The sequence below is a fragment of the Lampetra fluviatilis genome, chromosome 47 (assembly GCF_964198595.1).
Source record: "Lampetra fluviatilis chromosome 47, kcLamFluv1.1, whole genome shotgun sequence".
NCBI classification, from domain to species: Eukaryota; Metazoa; Chordata; class Hyperoartia; order Petromyzontiformes; family Petromyzontidae; genus Lampetra; species Lampetra fluviatilis.
Window position 1 is genome coordinate 5,918,184 of NC_136321.1, and position 23,206 is coordinate 5,941,389.

Consider the following 23,206-nt stretch of genomic DNA (forward strand, 5'->3'; position numbering starts at 1 on the left):
CAACGGGCTATTCGTTCTGTCAAAAATAAATAGCGCTTTTCAAGCTGTGCGAGCCGCGTTGGTACAAAGAGGGGGGCGGGGGGGGGGGCAGGGGTATGGGGGGGGGCTTGGTGGGTCCGGGTGTGTGAGCTCTGTGGCTTCACGCCCACACCCCCCTGCCGTGGTCTGCCCATCGTCGCGATGCCCAAAGCATCCAGGCCATCCCAACAAGTTGATTTTCCAACAAGATCTGCGGGGTGGTTGTGTAGTGATTAGCGACCCGAATTTAATTCCCGCTCACGGCCAACACCAGTGACGATTATCTGAACCGGTCGTGGGCCTCCCCTAGGTCGACTCAGCTTCAAATGAGTACCTGGTGTGGTGTCTGAACATCACCACTGAGGAGACAAAGGTGGCCGGGCGTGGTGTTGGCCACCCACCCACCTCCTGCGTATGCCGGGCGGGCCGTCCTTCATATGTGCTCGCAAACAGCACTTGCCCTAACACTCTGTGAAAGGCTACGTGGGGAATCTTCGTCTTTGTGTATACGTATAAAAGAGAACAATGTTGGTGGCGTGCGATTACCTGCGATGATGATGATGGTGGTGGTGGTGCGACATGCCTTACGGGGGCACGTATATTCCATGCTTACACGCTGTGCGCCGTTTTCGGGGTCGCCAAATTAGATTGCGTCCCGTAATGGTGCGAGGGGCGATAGGCGTGTAAATCACGCCAACGGTTTTCATCAAAACGAAAAAATTAATAGCCGCAGCATTTTCAAGCAAATATCCACAGGCCTTGGATGCTGCCGCGGTGTCATGGTTTGTAATGGCTCGCGCGCTGGGCTTGCAATCCAAAGGTCGCCAGCTCGATCTCCCGATGTCGCAGTTGAAACAATGATGCAAGATTCTTAAATCCCCGACCCCCTCTCTTTTCCCACCTCTGTTGTCCTTCCCCGCACCTCCGATTAGCACGGTTGGCTACGTATGGTGCGAGAGAGGTCCAACAGACACACATAAACAGCAGTATAAATGCATTCCACCGGTTAGTCGATGAACAGGTCACTTGTGGTGGGATGCAGTGTGGGTACTCCGAGCTCTTCCTAGACGTGGTAGAGTACACCATACCATACTCTTAGGTTTTTTCGGTAAAGTCACGTAGGAAAAAAATAAAATTAATAATAAACAATAATCAAATAATAGAAATAAAATAATAAATCACGACTTTTTGGAGGCAACACAAGCTTCCGTCTTCAGGTGGAAGCTTGTGTTGCCTCCGAAACGTTGTGATTTATTATTTTATTTCTATTTATTTTATTTTTTACCTACGTGACTTTACCGAAAAAAACCTAAGAGTATGAATCCTTGCAGTCACGAAAGCTTCAAATCTAGAATTAATACACCATACCAACTTGTAAGAGGTGGCTCTCGAGAGCTTCCTGTGGCGGTGGTAGTAGTAGTAGTAGTAAATAATAACAGTGTGCTTTATAAGGCGCCACGATAATTCTCCACGACTCGAAAGCCAGGCGGTGTAACCCGCGCCTCGTAAGTGGAGTGGCTTGAGCAAGGGAATGAAGGGCTGCACTTTTACCGTCATTTTTTTTTATTATCAACGGGCCAATGTTCTGGTGAGTCACTGGCAATCAGAAGCCGCTATGTGTTGTTGTCCGCTGCCTTCTATTGACGGGAGACTTGGCTTTGCTCGTCTTTGTTGATTTCCGCCCCCCCCCTCCTGCAGACCTCTGCCTCTGAGCCGACCGCAGTCGGACGCCTCCATCTGGACCGTGGCCGACCTGGCTGACCTCTTCGCCGATGAGTAATCGGGAGGAAGACGATAAGCAGGCGTAAGCGACGAGACCGGCAACGTTTTTTCGGGCAGCTGTGTGCGTCGCCGAATGTGGGCTTGGCTGTCGCTTTACTTTGCCTGCAAGGCCACAGGTTATTTCACTTCCAAAATAACGAACGAAGTTTTCAGTCCTATTTTATATTTTATTAAATGTTTGCAATAACACTAAACAGGAGCAAAAAAATAACGTTCACTTCTTTTAGCTGTCAGGCACCACGAACCCCAGGCCATTCGGTCTGCGGTCCGCATCATTGACCAATCAACCTCGTGACCACTCGCCCTCGCTTAAAGGTGGTGGTGAAGAGATGTTATCTCCCTCACCTGGTACGCAGGAGGTTGTGGGTTTGATCATGGACCCTGATAATTCCTGTTGTGTAGTCGGAGTCCACGTGTTCTCTCTCTCCCCGTGGTGGTCGCATGGATTGTTCTCTGGATACCTCATCCGGTTTCGCAACCCTCCCACATGTGTGCAGATCATTTAGCTGCTGCGATAAATGCCCACATGCGATGATCAGCCACCACTTCGGTGAGTTATCATGTGTGGCCAGGTCGCCTCGGAGAAATGAGTGGGCTCTACCTGGTGAAATAGAATAGTTTAGTTTATACATTAGATTGCACAGTCTTGCCGAAAGAGCCGTCTTCATGGGGGGGGGGGGCATGTGTGTTAGACTTTGTGAGCGTTGATTGTATTCTTCCGTGAGGCAGTGCAGCCGCCCTTAAAAACAAGCCTTAATTGCCTTCGGTGAGTGCCACAGTCAGTACCCCTTGCCATTCAATCGCCGCTGTTCAGGTGGCATTCAGAATATGAGGCAATACCCACGGATAGGTCAAGGAGAATGACAGTGGTAGCCAAGGGATGGAATGCGTCTAAGCACGTTCATCGAGGAGATAGAGCGATGAAATCAGCATACGTGCAAGCGCCACATCCCAGGATCGTGAAAATTAGCGACGGCATAGGAAGGCCTTCATCCAGCTGTGGATTGATCACGTCCGACAAATAGTCTCAATTTAGTGCGTTTCATTGAAGGGTAGGGGGTAAGCAAGTGGGTAGTACGTGAAAAGTATGGCAAGCATGTGTCTTAGCTGAATCAGTAAAGAGGAGCTCCTGAAGACTGAGACACGTGTGCAGGATAGAAGAGCGCAGTTTGCCGCGACAGACACTGCGAGTAATCCCCCAGTGGTTTGCGACCATGGGGAAGACCTAAATGCACATGATGGAGGTGATGAGACTGCACGAGGATGTGTGTCAACTGTGTAACACAGGGAAGAGCTCAATCTTAAGACGGCGGTGGTAATGAGACGGTAAAGCTTGAGGTGTCATTTTTACAACAACTCCAGGGTCGCATTCATGGCATTGGTCCTGAAGACCTCTTGATCTTGAATAATGATTATAATTATTATTAGTACCAGTAGCTCACAAGGGATTATGGGAAGAGTTTACCTGTAGGTTTGTTGCGGGTGTTGTCTGGGTGTTTTCGTACCATAACCTCCTTCTGTAGCGTCTGAGCATTGCATTTTTCATACTTGTTATATTGGCTGCCACGCATTTGTCAAGTTGATGGGATTTCCCATCGACTGGAATTGATGTTTACTTTCACACGGAAGGGTTAAGGGAGCGACTGTGTGGCCGACACCTGGCTGGTGTGTTGGATGGCACGCTAAGTCTGCCTGAATTTACAACGGCTTTCTTGAGCATAATACCGTGAAGAGACTTATGAAGCCATCTGCTTTTTACGGCCCCCGTTTTAAATTTGCATGGAATGTCTTTATAGAGAGGGATTTATTCTTCTTCTCTGCTTCTTACTGAGGACATAGGACACTGTAACGCTTTGTCACAACAAGTTTTCACATCGGCCCATGTGAGCAGCTCTGCAGAGCACAACATGAAACCTCGTTTTTTAAATGTCATGTTTGTATTGTTTAATAATTTGCACTAGCGCGGCTCTACGTTACACGAAAATTGATTAACTTAAATCACATGGGTGGGCGGTCAAATTCAGCCGTATATTAATCCTGGTGCCTCCAGCAATCTGAAACTAAAAGGGCATCCGTCAAAAGACATTTCCACAAATGCATCGGCAGGGCATCCGACAGATGGTCACGGAGATGGGAGGGTGTGCCCATTGATCCTCTCCGCATGCAACACTGCTGTTGCTGCAGGACGACTCTATTATTATTTATTGTTATGATTATTTACCCGGAAAAGCCTCACCGATTCTCATGACTTTTTTTTTCAGGAGGGTCCTAATTTTTTCACAGTCCGGCGAGGGGGGTGGGGGGCGGGAGGCTATTATTGATGTGTATAATTCTAACTGTGAGTAATTTGCTGTGTGATATTTCCAATTTGTCAAATTTGAACCAAGACGCCAACGGCACACAATGGCCTACTTCTTGCGAATGACGTCAGTGAAGCAGATGGCGTGTATTTTTACGGTTCACACACACGCTACCGCGGTAGTGACCAGGGCGGCCGCAGGATTTGAACCGCGGACCTCCGCAAAAGGCGGGGAACGCACTGACCGCCGGGGTTACGTCCCCTGCCACCACCTCCCGAGCCAGAACGGCTTTCAGCTCACGGCACCCAACCACTCGCTACTGGGATCGCGTCACCGCACTGCTGGGGTCACGAACCCCGAGGTCACGTCACCACCCCCAACTCCCGAGCAGGACCGGCTTTCAGTTCACGGCACCCAACCACTCGCTACTGGGGTTGCGTCACCGCACTGCTGGGGTCACGAACCCCGAGGTCACGTCACCACCCCCAACTCCCGAGCAGGACCGGCTTTCAGTTCACGGCACCCAACCACGCACTGCTGGGGTCGCCTCACCGTACTGAGTCGCGTCACCGTGCTGCTTGGGTCACGAACCCCGGGGTCACGTCACCACCCCAACTCCCGAGCAGGACCGGCTTTCAGCTCACGGCACCCAACCACGCACTGCTCACCCCCCCCCCCCCCTCATCTTGGCTCCCCGAGGAAGGGCGCGAATGCCGTACTTTAGGCACGAGTGTGACCTTTTCAGAACGGGGCTGTTTGGCGATTTGCCGCGAGGCAATGACGTCCCGGTGTGTTATTGCTTGTCCACGCATTAACTCGCAAGACGAAGCACCTGCTGCTACGGGCAATGCGCATACTAAAATTGAAACTCGCAGACGGGCACATGTGTGTGTGTGCAGTGCGTGTAGGAGATTATATTGTGTAACTGGCTTGCTGTGTAGAGCTGCAGTGCGCCTCTGATTGGGTAGGGCCCCTAGAGAGACTAGTTTTTCCAGTAAAACGGCAGAACTGCTGCAAATTATCATTCCATATAATGAGCCCTCGAACAATGTGGATTTGCTGCAATATCATTTATTGCAAGCCGTTTATTTTTATAACGCGTGACGAAATGACAATTGATAAATAGAGAACTACTTTTAGGGTGGCGCTGCTAGCGCGTGCGCTTCCCTTTTTGGGTTCGTAGTCCAGGGACATTGGTGGGGTTGATGCCCAACAGCAGCAAAGGACCAATTGAAAAATTCTCGGATGGCGCAAAGACCCCAGGCAGACCTTATCCCGGTTCTGTGTTCAATTTCATTGGCGTGTGTGCACGCGTGTAACTTGTTTACGTTCCCTGCAAGCGTGCCGAGTCGCTCCCATTGTCGTGGTTTTGTCCTTGATATTTGATCGCTATGTAAATGACAATTTTTCCTTGTGTCATTATTAAACTTGTTAGTATTCGTTGTGTTCATGGCTGGCATACATTTTTCATTCGTAAGCCCGGTGCGTGCCCTGCATTTTATTATTTTACTATCTCCGCTGAAGGTAATAGAACTGCAAGATGTTGACTAATTATGGTTCTATATTTAATAGCACATTTACACCATTTTCGCAATAATTAAACTATTGTCAGCTATGATTTGGCCGAACAGATGCTGCTTGCAATTATTTTTCATAAAGAGACGTTGATTTATTTCTCACCGCATGAAACGTAGGCGCACGGCGACGCTGCTAAATTATGTTGATTCACGCGACGGCTTGAGGATTTTTTTCATCAACTTTATACAGAGAGAGAGAACAACAAAATCGTACATTTGCAATGTAAAATCATACAAATAGTCCCACGCGGAGAAATCAACTGAAAACGAGCACACGGCGACGAGCGAGGAGGAGCGCAGGGTGCGTGCGTGCACGTGTGTGCGCTCGTGTTCTCCGCGTACATCGGACGCCCATCTTCGCATCACAAACACTCGCATGGTGGTGGTGGTGGGACGCCGCTTCGCCCGGGCTCGCGTTTGCCCCGGCTCCTGAGGGAGCGACCGGCAGATGCAGGGGGGGGAGATATTATCCGACACTTCGCCGCGCCGGTCCCAAAGCCCACAACTGATTCGGTGTTTGACGACGTTGACGAACGCGTCTCTCGCGGCGCCGTCGCTCGTGGGCCCCGCGGCCGCTGCCCGCATCCCCGTGTCCCAGCGTCCCCTGCCCTGACGTCGAGCGGCAGCCAGCGTGCGAGTCGGTGTCTTCGCACCCCGGGGTCCCCCGCGACGATTTTGACAACGCGAGCTGCCGCGCGGCGGCTTGTCCTTACGTCATGCCGTGGATGGGCCGCCCCTCCCTCCCCCCCATTCCTTTCCCGTTTGTCCCGCGTAAACGCCAAAAACACCACCCATGGGGATGTCGGCATACAACAAGGTGGCAGAGCCACCGTCCGCATCTCACCGTGGGGCAAATGTGCAATGTGTGCATGTCGGGGAGGGAGGCCCTTTCTGTCCGTCCACCGCTTGGATGAGGCCTTCCTCGCACCGTGTGGGTCCTGTGGATGATTTAACCTCGACGCAATTGTCAGCTGTGGGTTTGTGAAAGTGCGAAGCGTAGATACGGGAGCACAATAACGGTACAACAGCGGGTTTTTTTTATGCACCACCTCTGCTGACCACAGCGTTGGCCAACCCGCAGCAACCAAGTCACCTGTTTTGTGCACGGTGGTCACCCATCCGAGCACTACCCAGGCATAACCCTGTCTTAACGTCCCGTGTTCCAACGAGATCGGGTGCTTTCTGGGTGATTTGGTCACGGAAACAAAATGTGCAAACGCGAGCGGTGTTAATTCACACACCGAGAAGGAAAAGCACGGGGATTCGGTGGTTTTTTGTTTCGGGTTGGATGGCGAAAAACGCGTACGATGCGGTCGCTAGGCCTGCGTGGGAACTTGCGAAGCCCTCGTAGAAGGTCGATTGTCTAAGTGATGCGGACTTCTCTCCAGCGCCGCACTCAGCTTGGGTAATGACATGATCAGTGGGAAGAGGCGAAGGGGTTTTAACCATGTAAAACACGAGGCTTGTGCAGCGTGATTACAGCTAGAGTATTCTCAAGCGCTCTCTTATTGTTTTGTGTCGCTGATGTTGCGGGCGCGCAGTATAATTTGGCGACCAATATTATCCATAATAGGTATTTTTTTTTCTACCAAAAAAAAACCTATTATGGGGTAAAATTTCCGTTGACGGTATTTCATCTCCACGTAAGCTAGCGCATAAGCGGTGCTCGAATGTTCGAAATGCGGTTTTTTATATTTTACATTTATACAAATGGCTCGCGCGTTTCGGATCTTGAGGCTGTCGCGGCCCACGCAAGCCACGATGCATTCGGTTGAATCGTCCCGTCGGCGTGTTCCGCGATCAAACGCGTCTCCAGTCGAGGTGACGTGCGCCGTAGGGTAACATTTTCTGCCACCGTGGTGGCAGCCTCGCGTAATCGGCCTGTCGCGTTGATGTCGGGCAGTGGCACTGCGGGCGTGCCCGATGCGTTCGTGTGTGTCGGGTTTTTTTTTCTTTCTCTCTCCACCTCTTCCCGTGGTGTCGCAGTTTAGCTACATTAGCACATTTGGCAACATCCGTGTTGTCGACAATCAATTTCCATTTCCCCATTCATTTTCCAATTAATTTCCATTTGACGGCCGCACATATTGGATCTCTCGAAGGGTGCGCGTGATATATGTGAAAAGTAAAACCGTGCTGGACAACTCACACTTCTCAGTCCACAAACTGGGTTTGTGTGCGTGCGCGTGTTTTCATAACTCGAACTGGGTTTGTGTGCGTGCGCGTGTTTTCATAACTCGAACTGGGTTTGTGAGCGTGCGTGTTTTCATAACTCGAACTGGGTTTGTGAGCGCGCGAGCGCGCGTTTTTGTTATAACTTGGACGGTCGTCGTGAGCGGTGTCGGCGATGAACAACACCGAGATTTAACACCCTCGACAGGAATTCAAACTTGGGCCGTGTCACTGTCACGTGTAAATAATAAACAGGCGACACACAATGGCCCCTCTACTATGAGGCTGCAAAGAGAAAGCGGCCATACAAGAGAGGCGGCCTCGGGGGGAGGAGGGGCCGGGCGGGAAAAACAATATTTAAACGTCACCCCCCTGTGTATTGTCCCATTTCAGTTCATCGCCGTCGTGGGCAGCAGCGTACGCACAAATATAGCGCCCCCCCCCCAGTGTCGCCGCGTGGGGGGGGGCGGTGTTGGCATTTTCTTCACGTAGGACGCTCGCCCCCCCCCCCCCCCCCTGGCCACGTTTGAGGGGTGGCCGTCTGCGGGAGGCAAGTAACGCGACGGTCCGTGGGTAGCGGGGTGGCTGGCTGGGTGGAGGGAAGCCGTCCGGTCGGTGAAATCGCTGCGCATTTGCAATGAAGCTCGGCGAACCCCACGCCCAACCCCTTCCCAGGCCTCGGGCGTCCGATTCTCGTGAGTTCTCGGCGCTGTGCTTCGTTCGTCCAAACCGGGGGGGGTGGGTGGGGGTCGTAGGGTGGGGTGGGGGGGGGCAGTCGTTCGCCCGGCAAGTCTCACGGGGTACCGTGAGCGATGCCGTCGTGCTGCGGCGACGCCTCCAAACCCTCCGCGCCTCTCTCGTGCAGCAGCTGCTGCTGCTGCGGCGGCGGCTGCTGCGGCGTCTGAGCCCCCCCGGCCGCGTCCTCGCCGCCCTGCCCGTCGGGGGGCGGCAGCACGGTGATGGCGCACGCGCGGATCCCGCCGAGCGACTCGGGCAGGTCGAAAGCGCGCTCCCACGAGTCGCGCTCGGGGTCGTAGCGCTGCACGATCTCCACCATGCAGCGGCTGTTCCACGAGTAGCCGCCCACGACGTACACCCGCTCGCCGAAGACGGCCACGCCGACGTCGCTCTGCCCGCGCGGCATCGGTGCTACGCTCGTCCACTGGTCGCTGGCGGGCGAGTAGAACTCGCAGGAGAGGACGTCGTCGTAGTCGCTTGCGCCGCGGAAGTGGTTGCCGCCGATGGCGTAGAGGCGCTCGCGCACGGTGCACATGCAGTGCAGGCCACGCACCGTGGACATTGGGGCGCGCTGGGCCCAGCGGTCGGTCTCGGGCTCGTAGCTCATGAGTCCCTTCTGAAAGGTGTCGTGGGTGATGCCGCCTGCGTGCGTGCGTGCGGTGGGTAGGGAGGAAGGGACAAACGGCAGTTTCATGGTTAGCGGACGGCGTTGCGAAGCCGTTCTGCTCTCGCTCACGGAGGGGTGTCTGAGCCGGTGCTGAGCCATCGCGAGGTCAAGCCGGTCTCAAACGTGTCGCCGGTGCGGTGTGTGTCAGCCTCAGCACTGAGGAGACATGCGTCCAGGTGTGGTGCTGGACACACCGCCCCATCGTGTGCCCGTGCCGGCCTTCATGAGCACGCTAACAGCACTTGTCGGTGACACAAGGAATATTTGTCTTATTCTATGGGTTTTTTGGTAAAGCCACGTAGATAGAAAAATTAGAAAAATATCACGACGTTTCGATCGCAACACAAGCAATCGTCTTCAGGTGAAACGATTGCTTGTGTTGCGATCGAAACGTCGTGATATTTTTTACTATTTTTCTATCTACGTGGCTTTACCGAAAGACCCATCGAACATGTATCCCTGCAGTCACGAACGCTTTAAGTCAATATTGGACTTGTGCACGTGTGTGCGGTGGAGAAGACAGTAGGGAGCACAGTTGGTGCATCTGCCGGCCATCTCGGCCATTGACCGATGACACCTTGGCCCATTCCGTGACCTGCCAGCGTAATTTCGACACTTCACGTGGCCTCAACATCTACCACCTAGCCTGGCCCAATCGCCGTGGCGATGTTACCGCGACCGACTAGCGAGTGGCAGCCGTTGTTGAAGAGGAGAGAAGGGACCAGAAGAGGAGCCATGTTCTTAGCGACGATGATGTGACTGGAAAATGGAATCGCAGAAAATAAACTTCATGAATAAGGCAGGCGGATTGATGGCCAGCCAAATAGATGGGCTGATGGGCCACGTTCCTACATAATACATGACTTGATACATATGTACGCGCATGCATAATTTATAACGTATGCAAACATTCATTCATAAGAGGACACGTAAATTGGTTAAGCGCATGTGAATGCAGTAATGAATGCATATATGCATTACTATTCTGTGAACAGGAACGCAGACCATTCCAGAGGTAGCAGCAGCAGCAGTGACCTACAGCAGCAGCGTTGGTTATTTAAGAAGATTCTTGTACGGTTGTTGAATTATCCACAGAGAATACGTGACATTTCTCAGAGGCATCATGCCGAGTCGAGGCCACGACACGAGAGGAATTACTTTCACGGGAATCGTCGACAACAACCGTGGCACGCAGCACGTTTACTCAAAGTAACAACGACGCAATATAGCAATCCTAAAATAAGCCATAGTTTACAAATCTCTCCGTGGTCTGGGCCCCAACGTATCATCTCGCATCCCTCGTCTCGTTCTGCGCTTTTTCACGCCCTCTGCGTTCACAATCCCAGCTGTTGTTTCTATTTCCTCCTCGTGCCCAATGACCATTCCCTCCTTTCTCGCTTCCCGTACACTGCAACGAGGTGCCCCTGCACGTCAAGCGATCAGCCTCGTTCTCCATGTTTCGTTCGTCCCCTTTTAAAACACTCGCTCACTTTCCCTCGTTTACCCCAACACGCTCCTCTTCCCCCTCCCTACCCATTCATCGCACTCATCATCATCATCAACCACTCATTGTCACTTTCATCAACGTTTATTTCACTCATCATATTCCTGTCCTACCATCCTTGTCATCAACTCATTTCGTCACACTTATGCTGTATAATAGCGAATTCTTCGTTCAGCGCCCTTAATCAAGGAGCTTTAAGAATTAAAATAAGATAACATTCAGTTTTTTACATAGCGTATATCCGACAACTGCATCGCAATGCTTGCACAATCGGTGAACACGCAAGGTGCACATACTAAGAAGTGTTCAGCATAAATCAATGAGCGTTTGTTGCGTGTGGGAGGAAACGGCAGTACACGGACGGTGCAACGCTCAATCTCGTGCCGATGAAACGGGTCGAGGTGAGGCTGCTTAATGTTTAGATTTGAAGTTTTCGTGACTGCAAGGGTCCATACTCTTTGTTTTTTTCGGTAAAGTCACGTAGGTAAAAAATAAAATACAAATAAATTAAATCACGACGTTTCGGAGGCAACACAAGCTTCCGTCTTCAGGTGGCACCGTCACAGAAAAATGACTGTATCAAGTGGAGAGAATTTGGATGTAAAGCTTTCGTGAATGCAGGGATTCATCTTGGTTCTTTCGGCAAAGTCACGTAGAAGGGAAATAATAAAATAATAAAAATAAAACATAATAAAATACAAATCTCACAATTGTATTTTAGTAACAATAAAACATAAAAGACAATTCTCACAATTGTATTTTATTATGTTTTATTTTTATTATTTCATTATTTCCCTTCTACGTGACTTTACCGAAAGAACCGAGAAGAAGTGGCGAGAACTCTTAAGAGACACGAGACTATACAGTATACAGATTAAGGGGGGGGGGCAGGATGGGCCGTGGGGGAGGGTTAAGTTAAGCCTCCTTTTGTTATGCTGCAGGGGGTTAGGGGAGGGCTCCGTGTGTAGGCGATGGTAAGTGGTTATGGGCCCCCCCCTTTTTAAATTTAATTTTATTGAATTTTTTGCCTACGTGACTTTACCGAAAAAACCAAAGATTATGCTTAATCTTCTTGGTTCTTTCGATTATTTTATTATGTTTTATTTTTATTATTTTATTATTTCAATTCTACGTGACTTTACCGAAAGAACCAAGAAGATGAATCCCTGCAAGTCACGAAAGCTTTAAATCGAAAATTATGCTTAATGTTTGCTGTAACCACAGCACGGCGCCTCTTCGACGCGCACGGGAAGATATTTTTGTCACAGCATTTGAGCGGTGGTCCACCAACCCCTTAGCTGCTTCCGATGTGGTGCTGGATTGCAGGCGCACTCAAGGCGACCGTGCCAACTTGGAAGAGCAACGGCACGGAGGGCCCCCCGACGGGATTCCGTCTCGACTCATCAAAAAAAGGAGCTTGTTTGAAAATTCAACAACGGCGATCGTTTTGCGAGGTGACGCCTCCTTGGGTTTTCACGCGACCTCTGCCCTTGCCCGTGGTCCGATCGGAAGTTGCCGTCGCGGTCATCCACGATGGAGACACGACGGACGTGTCGAGATTTGGAAGTGGGAGGGGGGCAGGGGTTTTACAATTAAAAAAATGGAGCGGCAAATGTTTTCGCCAACAAATTGTCCTAAAACGACCCTCGTCCATTATAGCCTTAAGTGACCTTCTAATGTGCAATCCCTAAGTGAAGATAATCACTCAAAGCTCCCATTGCCCGCCGCGCATGAGCACAGAACTCCACTTATTACTTTTCCACATGGTTTCATTGCCATTAATCCTCTTGTAGCAACACTCAAAAACAAAGACAAAGATCCCAGTATAGCCTTCACAGACTGTTGGGGAAAGTTGTGTTAGTAAGCACCTATGAAGGCTGGAATGGCACACGAGTGGGTGGGTGGCCAGCACCACGCCCGGCCACCTTCGTCTCCCTAGTGGCGATGTTTACGCACCGCACCAGGTACTGGTGTTGGCCATGAACGGGAATCGAACTGGGGTCTCCAAGTTCGTAGCGTAGCGCGCTAACCGCGACACCACCGCGACCCACACTGTGCACATACAACAACAACAACCGCCATTCGCCACTAAGTGGCGGTGACGTCACCACGACGCTTGTGCCAGGCCATGTGCACCTTGAGGTGTGCACATACGCACACACACACACAAACAGAGCAACTTGGCTCCCTCTGACAAAAACTTGGCAGGACCCCTCCTCAAAGAGATTCTCGAGACCGAGTGAACCTTTTCCCAGGGTAAACAAGCGCAATTCTAATCAATAAATAATAATAATAACGATCAATCGTCACGAGCGCCTGCGCGTGCCCTACCCGAGATGTACATGAGGCCACTGTAGACGGTGCCGGCGTGGCCGTAGTGAGGCTCGCTCATCCTCGCCACGAACGTCCACTCGTTGGAGGCCGGGCTGTAGCACTCCACCGTCGCTGAAACACAATCGCCATCCGCCGTCAGTCGAGCAAGGCGCCAGGGGCGTTCGCGACCAAAGTTGCGATGTGATTTTTGTTTAGTTTAGTTCAGCCGGATCGCTCGAGTCAATCGCGCGTCGTACGCCTTCCCCCCGCCCGGCCGCCCGACGCAATGCGCTCTTTTTCGATTTAAAGCTTTCGTGACTGCAGGGATTCATCTTCTTGGTTCTTTCGGTAAAGTCACGTAGAATGGAAATAATAAAATAATAAAAATAAAACAATAAAATAATAAAAATAAAACAATAAAATAATTCTCACGACGTTTCGGCCACAACGCAAGCAGCCGTCCTCAGGTGGAGAACAGGTCTGTCGAGAAGACAGAGTCTGAATGCGCTCTTCACGCGGCCAAACGTGCCAGTGTGTGAACCGCTTCGGCACACCGCGTCGGGGAGCAGCCCACGACGGGCGCAACCAGCGTCGTGAGGCGTGGGAGGTGTACGACACATCTCGCTCACGTCTTGCATCTCAGGTGGGAGACGCCCGGAAGAGATTGGCTGAAAGTGCAATAAAGTGGCACGTTTGTTCACCACGCGACAACTTTATTAATTCGCTGTGTTGGGTGGAGGAGGGTTTTACGACGCATTTTAAACATGCGACCCAACGAAAAATGAATTACGCCACCGTGAGTCGCCGTGTTTCAACGCTCTCTGACTAAGCTCGGACGCGAGATTCATCGCTTGCTCTCGTACGGACATGAGCTGAGCAGCAGCTCTAAAATCGATGTGTAAGTTGTAAAACCAGGCTGCTCGCTTCGGAGCGTAATGAGTGTGGACCCACTCGTGCCCTCTGAATGGATCTGCCGTGTAAAGTTGCGTTGCTATTTGGGCCAAATTAATCGAATGGTTGCCCGCAACGTGGAGACACGAAGCAGAGGAAAAAAATAAGGACATTTGGCAAACATGAAAATGCGTAATGCCCCACAGATAGCCGCCGTACTGATTGAAATGCATGTTGGGAGGCGTTCAGAATTCCATACTTAGTGGGTTTTTTTTGTGGGTGGGTGGGTGGGGAACAGATTTCATATCGCACTGCGATGCCGATGGCAAAAGCATGAATATAAAGTGGGGTGCAAAAAGGCAAGGAAATTGAAATGGGCGGTGATAAAGGAATATGTGCATTTAGCGAATGTCCTGGCTGGATGGGATTCATATAGTTGGTTTTTTTTTCTTATACAGTGAAGACTGCCCTGAGGCTCATGTAGGGGAATCTACCAGGACCCTAAAGATGGCAAGGACAGCATGCATACCCGACGCTCCTCAAGATGTAGATATGCAAGTTGAAGTTCTTTCACACCACCGTACGTAGCCAACCATGCTAATCGGAGGTGCTTGGGAAGGACAACAAACTAAACTCAAAGAGCAGTTCTAGATGTGGCACTATGCTGTGTTTATGTTTCTATTCAATAAACTTGTTTTTTAATTACAAACAATGTCATTGCCTACCGGGACTGCACGTGTGTGTGTGTGTCGTGGTGTGTAGTGGTTAACGTGCTGCCCTATGAACCCGGCGATCCAAGTTCGATTCCCGCTCACGGTTACCATCAGTGACGATTATCTGAACCGGTCCCTGGGCCTCCCCTAAGTCGACTCGGCCTCAAATGAGTACCTGGTGTGGTGTGTAAATACCTCCACTAGGGTGACATGTGGCCGCACGTGGTGTTGGCCACCCACCCCCTCGTGTGCCGTGCGAGCCTTTATAGATGCTGGCTAACAGCACTTGCCCCAACAGTCTGTCAAAGCTTTATGGGAAATCTTTGCCTTTGTGTGTGTGCGAGGAGTGCTAGTATGGTGGTTGGTGAGCTGCGCTACGAAGTCGGCGAGCCGCGTTCAATTCCCGCTCACGGCCAACAACAGTGACGACTAGACTGGTCAACACACTTTTTCTGGCATAAGGTATTCCAACGGTTTTAAGGTAATTTTGGGGTGCTGATTCCAAATCTGGCATCAGTTTTTGTCTATCACTTCAGGTTTTTGATATATCAAATATAGCATTTTCAATAAAAACTGCAAAAGAAAAATATTAAATAAATGTGGATATCTACATAAAATGATATTATAAACACACTATCCTAAAAATACAGCACCATATTTTAACACTAAAGCAGTCACTGACTCGCAACAACTTGCAATCATAAGTGACAGAGTTAATTTCGGGTAAAATCAATGAAAATGGGGTATGCCGATAGCATAAAAATGAGATGTGATAGAGCAAATCTGAGATCATATTTGGAATCAGCACCCTGAAATTAGTCTAAAACAGCTGCAAAAGTCCAGGCCAGAAAAAAATGTTTTTTTTTGTTGACCAGTGTTACCATTTCCACTCGGGAGACAAAGGCCGCAATTACAATCGACACAGTTGGTTTCAGACGGTGCGAAAGAAGTTGAACATACATACGTACATAGTTGCTACTCGCTGACAGCACTTGCCCCAATAGCCTATTAACCCGTTCCCGTTCCGACGACGTGCGTGTACGTCGTCGGTTTTTGTTCCGCATCTGTTCCCATGTACATCATCAAAACCAAAACAGGAAGAAAAGCTCAAATAAAATAACTTTATCGGTACCGAGACCCCCACAGGCGCCATGCGGGAGGGCGTGCGTGTGGCACAGTTTGGCGCCAGCCATCACCGAGCGCGACCATGCCGCTACGGTTCTCTGCGGCAGTGTAACACCGTCTTCAAAAACGACGGTGGGGTGAGAGGGGGGTGAGGGGGGGGTGGGACCCTTGCCTGTGGCACGTGAATTGCGTGAATTGCGTGCGCCCTCACCGAGCTCCCCCGAGGCGTTCCGGCCCCCCACGGCATAGAGCCGCCCGTTGAGCGCGCTGAGGTGGAAGAAGGTCCTCTTCTCGTTGAGGGGCGTCATGTGGGCCCAGCGGTCGTAGCGCGGGTCGTAGCGGAACACCGTGTCCACCGCCGTCTTGCCCTGCCCCGGCGGCCCACGGCGGACACGGCAGGAGAGCGAGAAGGAGGGGGGGGGGGGTTTGATTGCTGGTGTTTCGTGCCGATTCGCACTCCAAACGTCGTCGTCCCCCCACCACTGCACTCCCCCCCCCCCCCCCCCCCCCGTCGTACCCCATGATTAACGTGCTCAGTGAACCCGTGCCCTCGGCCCGTGTCGGTCTGTTAGTGGCGACGAACCGTTCCCGCTTGTTTGTGAACGTTACGTATGACGTGCTTTTAAAACGTTGATTTAATTCATTTTAAAATGCACTTCGTAAATGTAAAAATGTCTTACAGCCCCGTGAATTTTACTTTATTCTCCCAACCCTCTCCTCTCCCTCCTCCCCCCCAACAATATTTTCACCCGGCGCCTGTGCGTCGCACGATGGCACACAGCTCGTCACGACGCTACGAAATACTTGCATGGGGAGCACGTTACAGAAGCACGTTTACAGATCTGGCTACAGCACCCACAACTAAAAATAAGCTATTTTTTTATTTCACCAGGTAAGGACTCACGGAGCTATGCAGCTCATTTTCAGAAAAAAACGACCTGGCCACAAATGAGGACAGCTGAACCAAGTGGCTCAATCACGTCGATATTGAAAGCAGCCAAAGGCTCTGAATGCGCGTTGATTCTAAATGTGGAGGAAAAAACCGGACCACGGGGAGAGAGAATCTGCAAAGTCAAAATATTCAGCAGGTGTCAGGGTCTGGACCGAACCCAATGACCTGCATACCAGGCGAGGTAGTTAACATCTTGCCGGTGGCATAACGACATTATCAGCTTAGCGGGTACGGCAATCGGTCAGGTGGGGCCCCAACATTTGCTTCGTCTCTTACGGTCGCACCTAGAGGCTATATATCTTGCCTCCTCTTGTCTAATCACGTCAGCGCGTTTGTTGAGTTTTGCTTACTCTCTTGCTGACAACAAATCTCACGGTAGTTGTCAAGGGGGACCCTCAACTCGTAGCTTTGGTCACCAGCGGCGGTGGCACCCAAGGCACCCCCTGCCCCCACGCCAGTTCCGCCACCGCGTGCGTCACCAACGTGCTCACCGACCTCACCTTGGTGTCGTAGTTGCTCTGCCCGCCGACGACGAACAGGAAGTTGCCCACGACGGCGATGCCGTGCTGGTACCGCGGCGCGTCCATGGGCGTGAGGCAGCGCCAGCGCCGCGCCCGCTCGTCGTAGACGCGCATGTCGCGCGACACCAGAAGCTGCTGCCGCAGCACCCCGCCCAGCGCCAGCAAGTGGGTCGCGTCGGAGCGGACGCGCGTGCGCTCCGACTGCAGCACCGGCTGCATGGCGGGCAGCATCTGGTAGTTGCTGGCCTCCAGCAGCAGGTTGAGGCAGGCGGCGTCGGAGCGCATGAAGTCCACGGTCTGCACGTGTGCCAGCAGCTCCTGCGAGGAGGACAGCGGGACCGGCGGTGGTCGGGGTTTTAAATTTCTCGCGGGATTTTTTTTTTTTCGGGCCCTATCCCACTGGATTCTGTTGGTGGAAGGGCCTCCACGAGTAGGGGGGGGGGGGGGCTCCAGAGAGTTCCCTCTAGCGAACAGAGGCGGTTGGCTGGGGGGGTGGGGGGGGGGTGTTAAATAAAATAAAAACTTGACGGTAGATGGAATCGAACCGGTGAACCTGTGGATCGCAAGTCCAGCAGCGTACGAGCCATCGCACCCGTGGCGACGGATTCAACAGCTACGAGCGGGCAAAAATCAACGCCGCGTGATTTTTTTGTTTGTTGCGAACGCGTCTTCAAAGGATTTGCGGCCGCTGAAAAAATTCTCAGCTGGGATGGAGGCAGAGCCGCGATATCGACATCGTGGGCAGTGCAAAGTCATTCAAATAAACTCGATGGCATCAATGGCGCCGGGATTTCTAACATTAAAAAGCTATCAGCCTCAGAGCAAGAAGAAGAGGGAGGAAAATAACAAAAACATTTCACAGTGGGCCATGGGGGAGCGGTGTTTGAGGGAAAAATCCACTCCCTGTGGCTGCGCGACTCCTGGGTTACTGCCTCCCCTAATTGAGCTACCCTTTGGAAGGATCGATAAACACTGTGAGTAATGTCCAAATTGGCTCGTATCTGCGGCGGCGAGATGAATCGCGCCTGGGCGACCGCTGCTCGATGGCGATAATCGTTGAGATGATTATTTGCGCGGTTGATGCGATGCGCTCCTCCTCCGTAATGGTGCGGGGGGGGGGAGTGGGGGGGGGGCGCACAGGGACGCGTGACGGTCACAGCCGATGTCGGCGGTCGTTCGGGCTTTCGGCCGCCTCGCTTGGGACGTGCGATGGATCGTCGTAAACAACGCGACGATCGCACGGCGCGTGATTATTTGTCATTATTACTGCTGCGCGAGTTTGTTGACCCAGGATAGCCTTGCTGAGTATCGAGGCATTGTTTTTTCACGAGGTTCCTCCTGCCAAGCTCCTGCAGTAGGGGGGGGGGTGAGATGTTGTTGTCGCTGTGTGGGACCACAATCGCGTAAATTTCTGGTGATTTTTGCAGCACTGGGATGTTTTGGCCAATACCGTTTACATTTCTGGGACCTTTTACTGGTAGGAACCACCTGGTTCCACCAGCCCACAGGGGATTATTGTGTCCGTCCGTCCGTCGTGCATCCAAAAATGGGAGGGGTGGGGCTGGGTGGAGAGGGGAGGGTGGGGATGGGCTGGGTGGGGAGGGGAGGGTGGGGCTGGGTGGGGTTGGGTGGGGAGGGGCTGGTCACCCCGTGGTGCCCTTATAAAACTCAACGTTGACCCTGGCCATTGACCGAGCAACCCAACGTTCCTACCAGCTCCCTCCGCGGGAATGTGTTTGCTGATACGCGGCATTGCCGTTGCCTTCTGGCGTTCTCTGGTCTGACACTGGCGAGATTGTGGGCCAATCAGTTTCAAAGAAAACGCATACAATTATTTATCAGAGGATGTTTGTATCTTTTGTACGTGTGGTTAATGTAGACTTCCCTCGCTGTTTGAACATCTTAACAGCTGTTCTGTTGCCAGAAGGGGTAAAACCTATTCTTCATTTTCATACTTTGATACTAACAAAGAGGTCCCATAGATATCGCTGCTCACCCCGAGCTTGTAAATGCTCTGATGCTTGCATTGTCTTTGTACTGGTCTGACACTGGTGAGAAAAATCAGTTTCAAATGCAATCCTTACATTATTATGAGAGCATGCGCGCATGTTTTGCCACAAGTACGGTGTGGTTACTGTATTGTTCGAACGTGCTTCGTTTCCATAAAGGGTAAAACCTCTTCTTAATTTTCATACCATTTACATAGCATGGGAATTGTTTTTGTATCCATGAGAGGAAACCAGGGAACACGTGGGGAAACCCATGCAGAACAGGGGGAGGACATACACACAGCACGCAGACAGGTGCCCGAGTCGGGAATCGACGCCCAGTCCCTCCTCGCTGCGAGGCACGAGTGCAACCTTGCCACCCTCACGACGATGGCTGCGCAGGTTTCGAAGGTCGCACGAGTAAGTGACACCATTGGAACCTCATTTGCCAGTAAAAAACGTGATAATTGCTTTTTTTACCCTTCTATCTGGCAACAAAACTGACACCTTTTTTTTATAAGTGACAGGCGACACGACGACAGTGGCCACGGACGGCGATCGACATCGCGTCGAAATTTAACGCGTGGAAAACCGTCGCGACGTCGCTACCCACACACGTGCGCGTACCTGCGGCGACATGAGCGGGAAGCGGATGCGGCTCATGAGACGGGAGGCGAACTCGAGCCGCGAGCCGGACGCCCTCTCGGCAGCGCCGGGCACGGTGGCGGTGGCGGCGGCGGCGGCGTCGCGCGCCGGCGACAGCGAATCCCCCTGAGCGTCCACCGGGTGCCGGAGCCAGCGGCAGGCGGCCTGCGGGCGCAGCCAACCACGCCGGCGCGAGCTTTGAACGCGGGGCGAGCGGGTCGGAGGGACGAGCAGGGCGCCGCCGAGGTGCGGGGTTCGAATCGCGGTTTCACCCCCATCCCTGGCTTTTCCTTAGCACGCCGATTGTCATTCTTCTCCTGTGCCTCCCTGTTTTCTATCCCCATTTCAAACTCCGTCTTCTCACCTTGCGCGAGGTCCCCACTTGCTTGGGGGCAGCGGGGGGGGGGGGGGGTGTGTGGGGGCCCCCCTATTCACCTTCTTTTCTCTCCCCCTTTCGTGTGGGTTCTGTCGCGCCGGAGTGGATGACGACGGATTTTTTCTGTTGTTGTTGTACCCCTGTTACCGGAAACGTTTCGGTATGTCGGGCTCGCGTTTTGTTGTAATGAAAAAATGAAAACACGGGTTCCCCGAGTGTAGCGAGTCGATGGTGCCAGCCCCGTTACAAACGGAAGCACACGCAAAAAAAAAAATTGGCTAAATTCCATCTCAGAGAATTAAGGATATATATCGTTTTGACTGCCACGTGGTGAACATTTCACTCGGTAGCAGGGCGGGTGGGAATGTACGTGTGTATGTACGTATGTTTGAACTTCTTTCACACCGTACGTATCCAACCGTGCTAATCGTAGGGGCGGAGGAATGAAAACAAACTGAACACAAAAAGCGGTTCTAAAGGCATGAGGAAAGTGCTGCCCCTCTCCTGTGTGAACGAGAGGTTGCTGAAAGACAGGGGTCTCAACGGCAGCTCTGTGATATCCACTTCTGTGGTCCGGCGATTCACTGCTCTGCGGGACGCCGGATTTTAAAAAGAGAAAAACGAGAAGCAATACAATCGAGATGCTAAAACAAGAACAAAAATATTGATCGCTGAACCGTGGCCCCCAGAATCTGAAGAATTAACCATATCAAGGGGGAGCAAGTTTTCACAAATCACGAAGAGTGAGCTCATGAATCTATTTTCGTCCATTGGTGACTTGCCCTCAAGGCCCCCAGCAACCGACAGCCTAAACAGGGAGGGGAGCTGCTAAGTTAAGCCCCCCCCGTCTCACTTTCACACAAATGGGAGAGATCTCATTTACTTCTCAGCGGTTGGTGAAAGTGACACTGCCGCGGGAAACATTAACGGTGATCACACCACAAAGCGAGCGGCGCGCTGATGATTTCCGTGTCGAGCGGTTCCGAAGCCGTGGCACTCTACCTATCATCGGCCTGTCCCGAGCTGCAGCGCAGATCGAAAGGAATACTAAAACTCTCCAATGGGTAATGCATCAAAGCAGTGATGATTAAGCAGCTACGGTAACCAACGGCTCAAAATATGAATGATGAGAGGGAGAATAGCGCTCATGTTCACGATGACAGAGGTGTGGCTTTCTCGGAAATGTGCCCCAATAAATTAAATATTTTTTTGAGAATATTTTAGTAATTTCTCCCAGTTTGAACCAAATTGTGCTGTTCATGTGGATGTCATTAGACGGAGAATCCATTGAGATCTATCTCCCGCAGCGCAGGGAATTGCCGCGTGTTACAGAACGGTCCACATAAGTGGATATCACAGAGCTCCCTTTGAGACCCCGAACCTTCGGCAACCTCTGGTCCGCAAGGGAGAGAGCACAACTTTCCCTATGTCTTTAGAACCGTTTTTTTGCGTCTTTAGTTCGTTTTCCTTCCCCCACACCTCCGACTAGCGCCGTTGCCTACGTACGGCGCGAAAGAAGTTCAACATGCATGCACGGGCAAGGATCATGGTTACAAATCACATTCGCAAATATGGTTGTACCCAACGTTAATCTTCTGTTGGCATCCTGTCCTGGGACCTCTGGATGGCCCCCTGCCCTCCCCCCAACCTCTCCACCCCACCCAGCCCACCCCCTCTCCCCGCACGCCAAATCCGGTGGGATCCAACGCCGACGCGTCGCTCGCCGCTCACCTGGAAGAGCTGCAGCTCGGAGCAGCCGCGCAGGGAGTCGCTGCCCAGGGCCCAGGCGAGGCGCTCGAACGGCAGGCGCAGGAACTCGCCGGTGGCCAGCAGGGACGTGAAGCTGCGCAGCAGGAAGGCGTTGACGTACTTGTCCACCTCGGGCAGGTGGTACGCCGTGGCGATGCGCCCGATGTCCACGCAGTTTTCTAGAGTCACCTGCGCGGGAGGATGCAACGGCGCGAGAAATGCCACGTGCTCGGTTGCGGTGTCATGTGACCTGGCGAACGACGCGTTGGGTACCAAGCCGTTACGATGAATCGATCCGTCGATTAAAACGTACATTCTTGGACGTGGCCTCACCCGGGCGGCTCAGAGGGTCAGGGAGCCGAGCCGACGCCACTGAGGTTGCTGGGTTCGAATCCCACGCTTGTGAACAAATTTTCTTCTGGAGTGTTCCAGCGCCGTGAGGCGATGGTCTCAGCCCGGCATTTGCTAACTTGCGGATTCAAGAGGGTGTTTTTGGCCTAATTCAAGAGGGTGTTTTTGGCAAAAATACCGTCGAGGAAGCGTTGGGCGCTGTCACACTTTGCCCCACCGCACGCGACCTCCCGATCGGCTGGCAGCGGTGAACCCATTGAAACGACGCGGAAATTAACGCAGAAAACAAGCAGCTGTTGCCTTGTAACTACGCTCCTGTGTTGTGTTCCTCAGGGTTTCCAACACGAGGTTTTAAGCTCCGTTACGGTCGTCGTGGGCCCGGCAGTGATGGTCCATGCACCAGAGGTCGCAAACGGGTTTTGATTCCTTACCCGTACCCGTACCCGGCCGCACCAGGGTCGCAAACGGGTACCCGTACCCGTACCCGGCCGGGTACGGGTACCCGTTCCCTACCCGTACCCGTACCCTACCCGAAATTAGTGACAAACAGTTACTCACCAGTGACGCACGGCCTACCCGTACCCGTACCCGGCCGCACTGGGGTCGCCGGGTATCGGGTAGGGTACGGGTATCGGGTACCCGGTTGCGACCTCTGCCATGCACCGTCGTTCCCGACACGCTGTCGGGAGCGTCAGCGCGGTGATGTCGCCTGTCAAGTTTCAGATTTGTGTCGGCGAGACCGGGAACACCCCGGCCTTAGGCGCAGCGCATGCAAGATCAGAACCGTGTGTGCTCGTCTTTTTTGTTGAGCTGCTGCTGTCTTT

The 23,206-nt window shown here is 52.3% G+C and overlaps 2 protein-coding genes across 5 annotated transcripts in view; one reads left to right on the plus strand and one right to left on the minus strand.

Moving 5' to 3' along the window:
- Positions 1-5,563, plus strand: part of SHPRH (SNF2 histone linker PHD RING helicase) — a 95,610-nt gene extending 90,047 nt beyond the window's left edge. Inside the window, exon 32 of one of the 3 annotated variants that reach the window (XM_078877289.1) lies at positions 1,717-5,563. In XM_078877289.1, the coding sequence (XP_078733415.1) occupies positions 1,717-1,798 (82 nt within the window). In that variant the 3' untranslated portion in view covers positions 1,799-5,563. The remainder of the gene's footprint in view (positions 1-1,716) is intronic. The other 2 variants (XM_078877288.1, XM_078877290.1) reach the window with 2 other exon arrangements.
- A 3,005-nt stretch (positions 5,564-8,568) lies between these two features.
- Positions 8,569-23,206, minus strand: part of LOC144947902 (kelch-like protein 9) — a 66,438-nt gene continuing 51,800 nt past the window's right edge. The window contains exons 5-10 of one of the 2 annotated variants that reach the window (XM_078877292.1): positions 22,014-22,220; positions 19,889-20,071; positions 17,253-17,591; positions 16,012-16,168; positions 13,090-13,203; positions 8,569-9,229 (exon numbers count right to left, since the gene is read on the minus strand). In XM_078877292.1, the coding sequence (XP_078733418.1) occupies positions 8,643-9,229; positions 13,090-13,203; positions 16,012-16,168; positions 17,253-17,591; positions 19,889-20,071; positions 22,014-22,220 (1,587 nt within the window). In that variant the 3' untranslated portion in view covers positions 8,569-8,642. The remainder of the gene's footprint in view (positions 9,230-13,089; positions 13,204-16,011; positions 16,169-17,252; positions 17,592-19,888; positions 20,072-22,013; positions 22,221-23,206) is intronic. The other variant, XM_078877293.1, reaches the window with a different exon arrangement.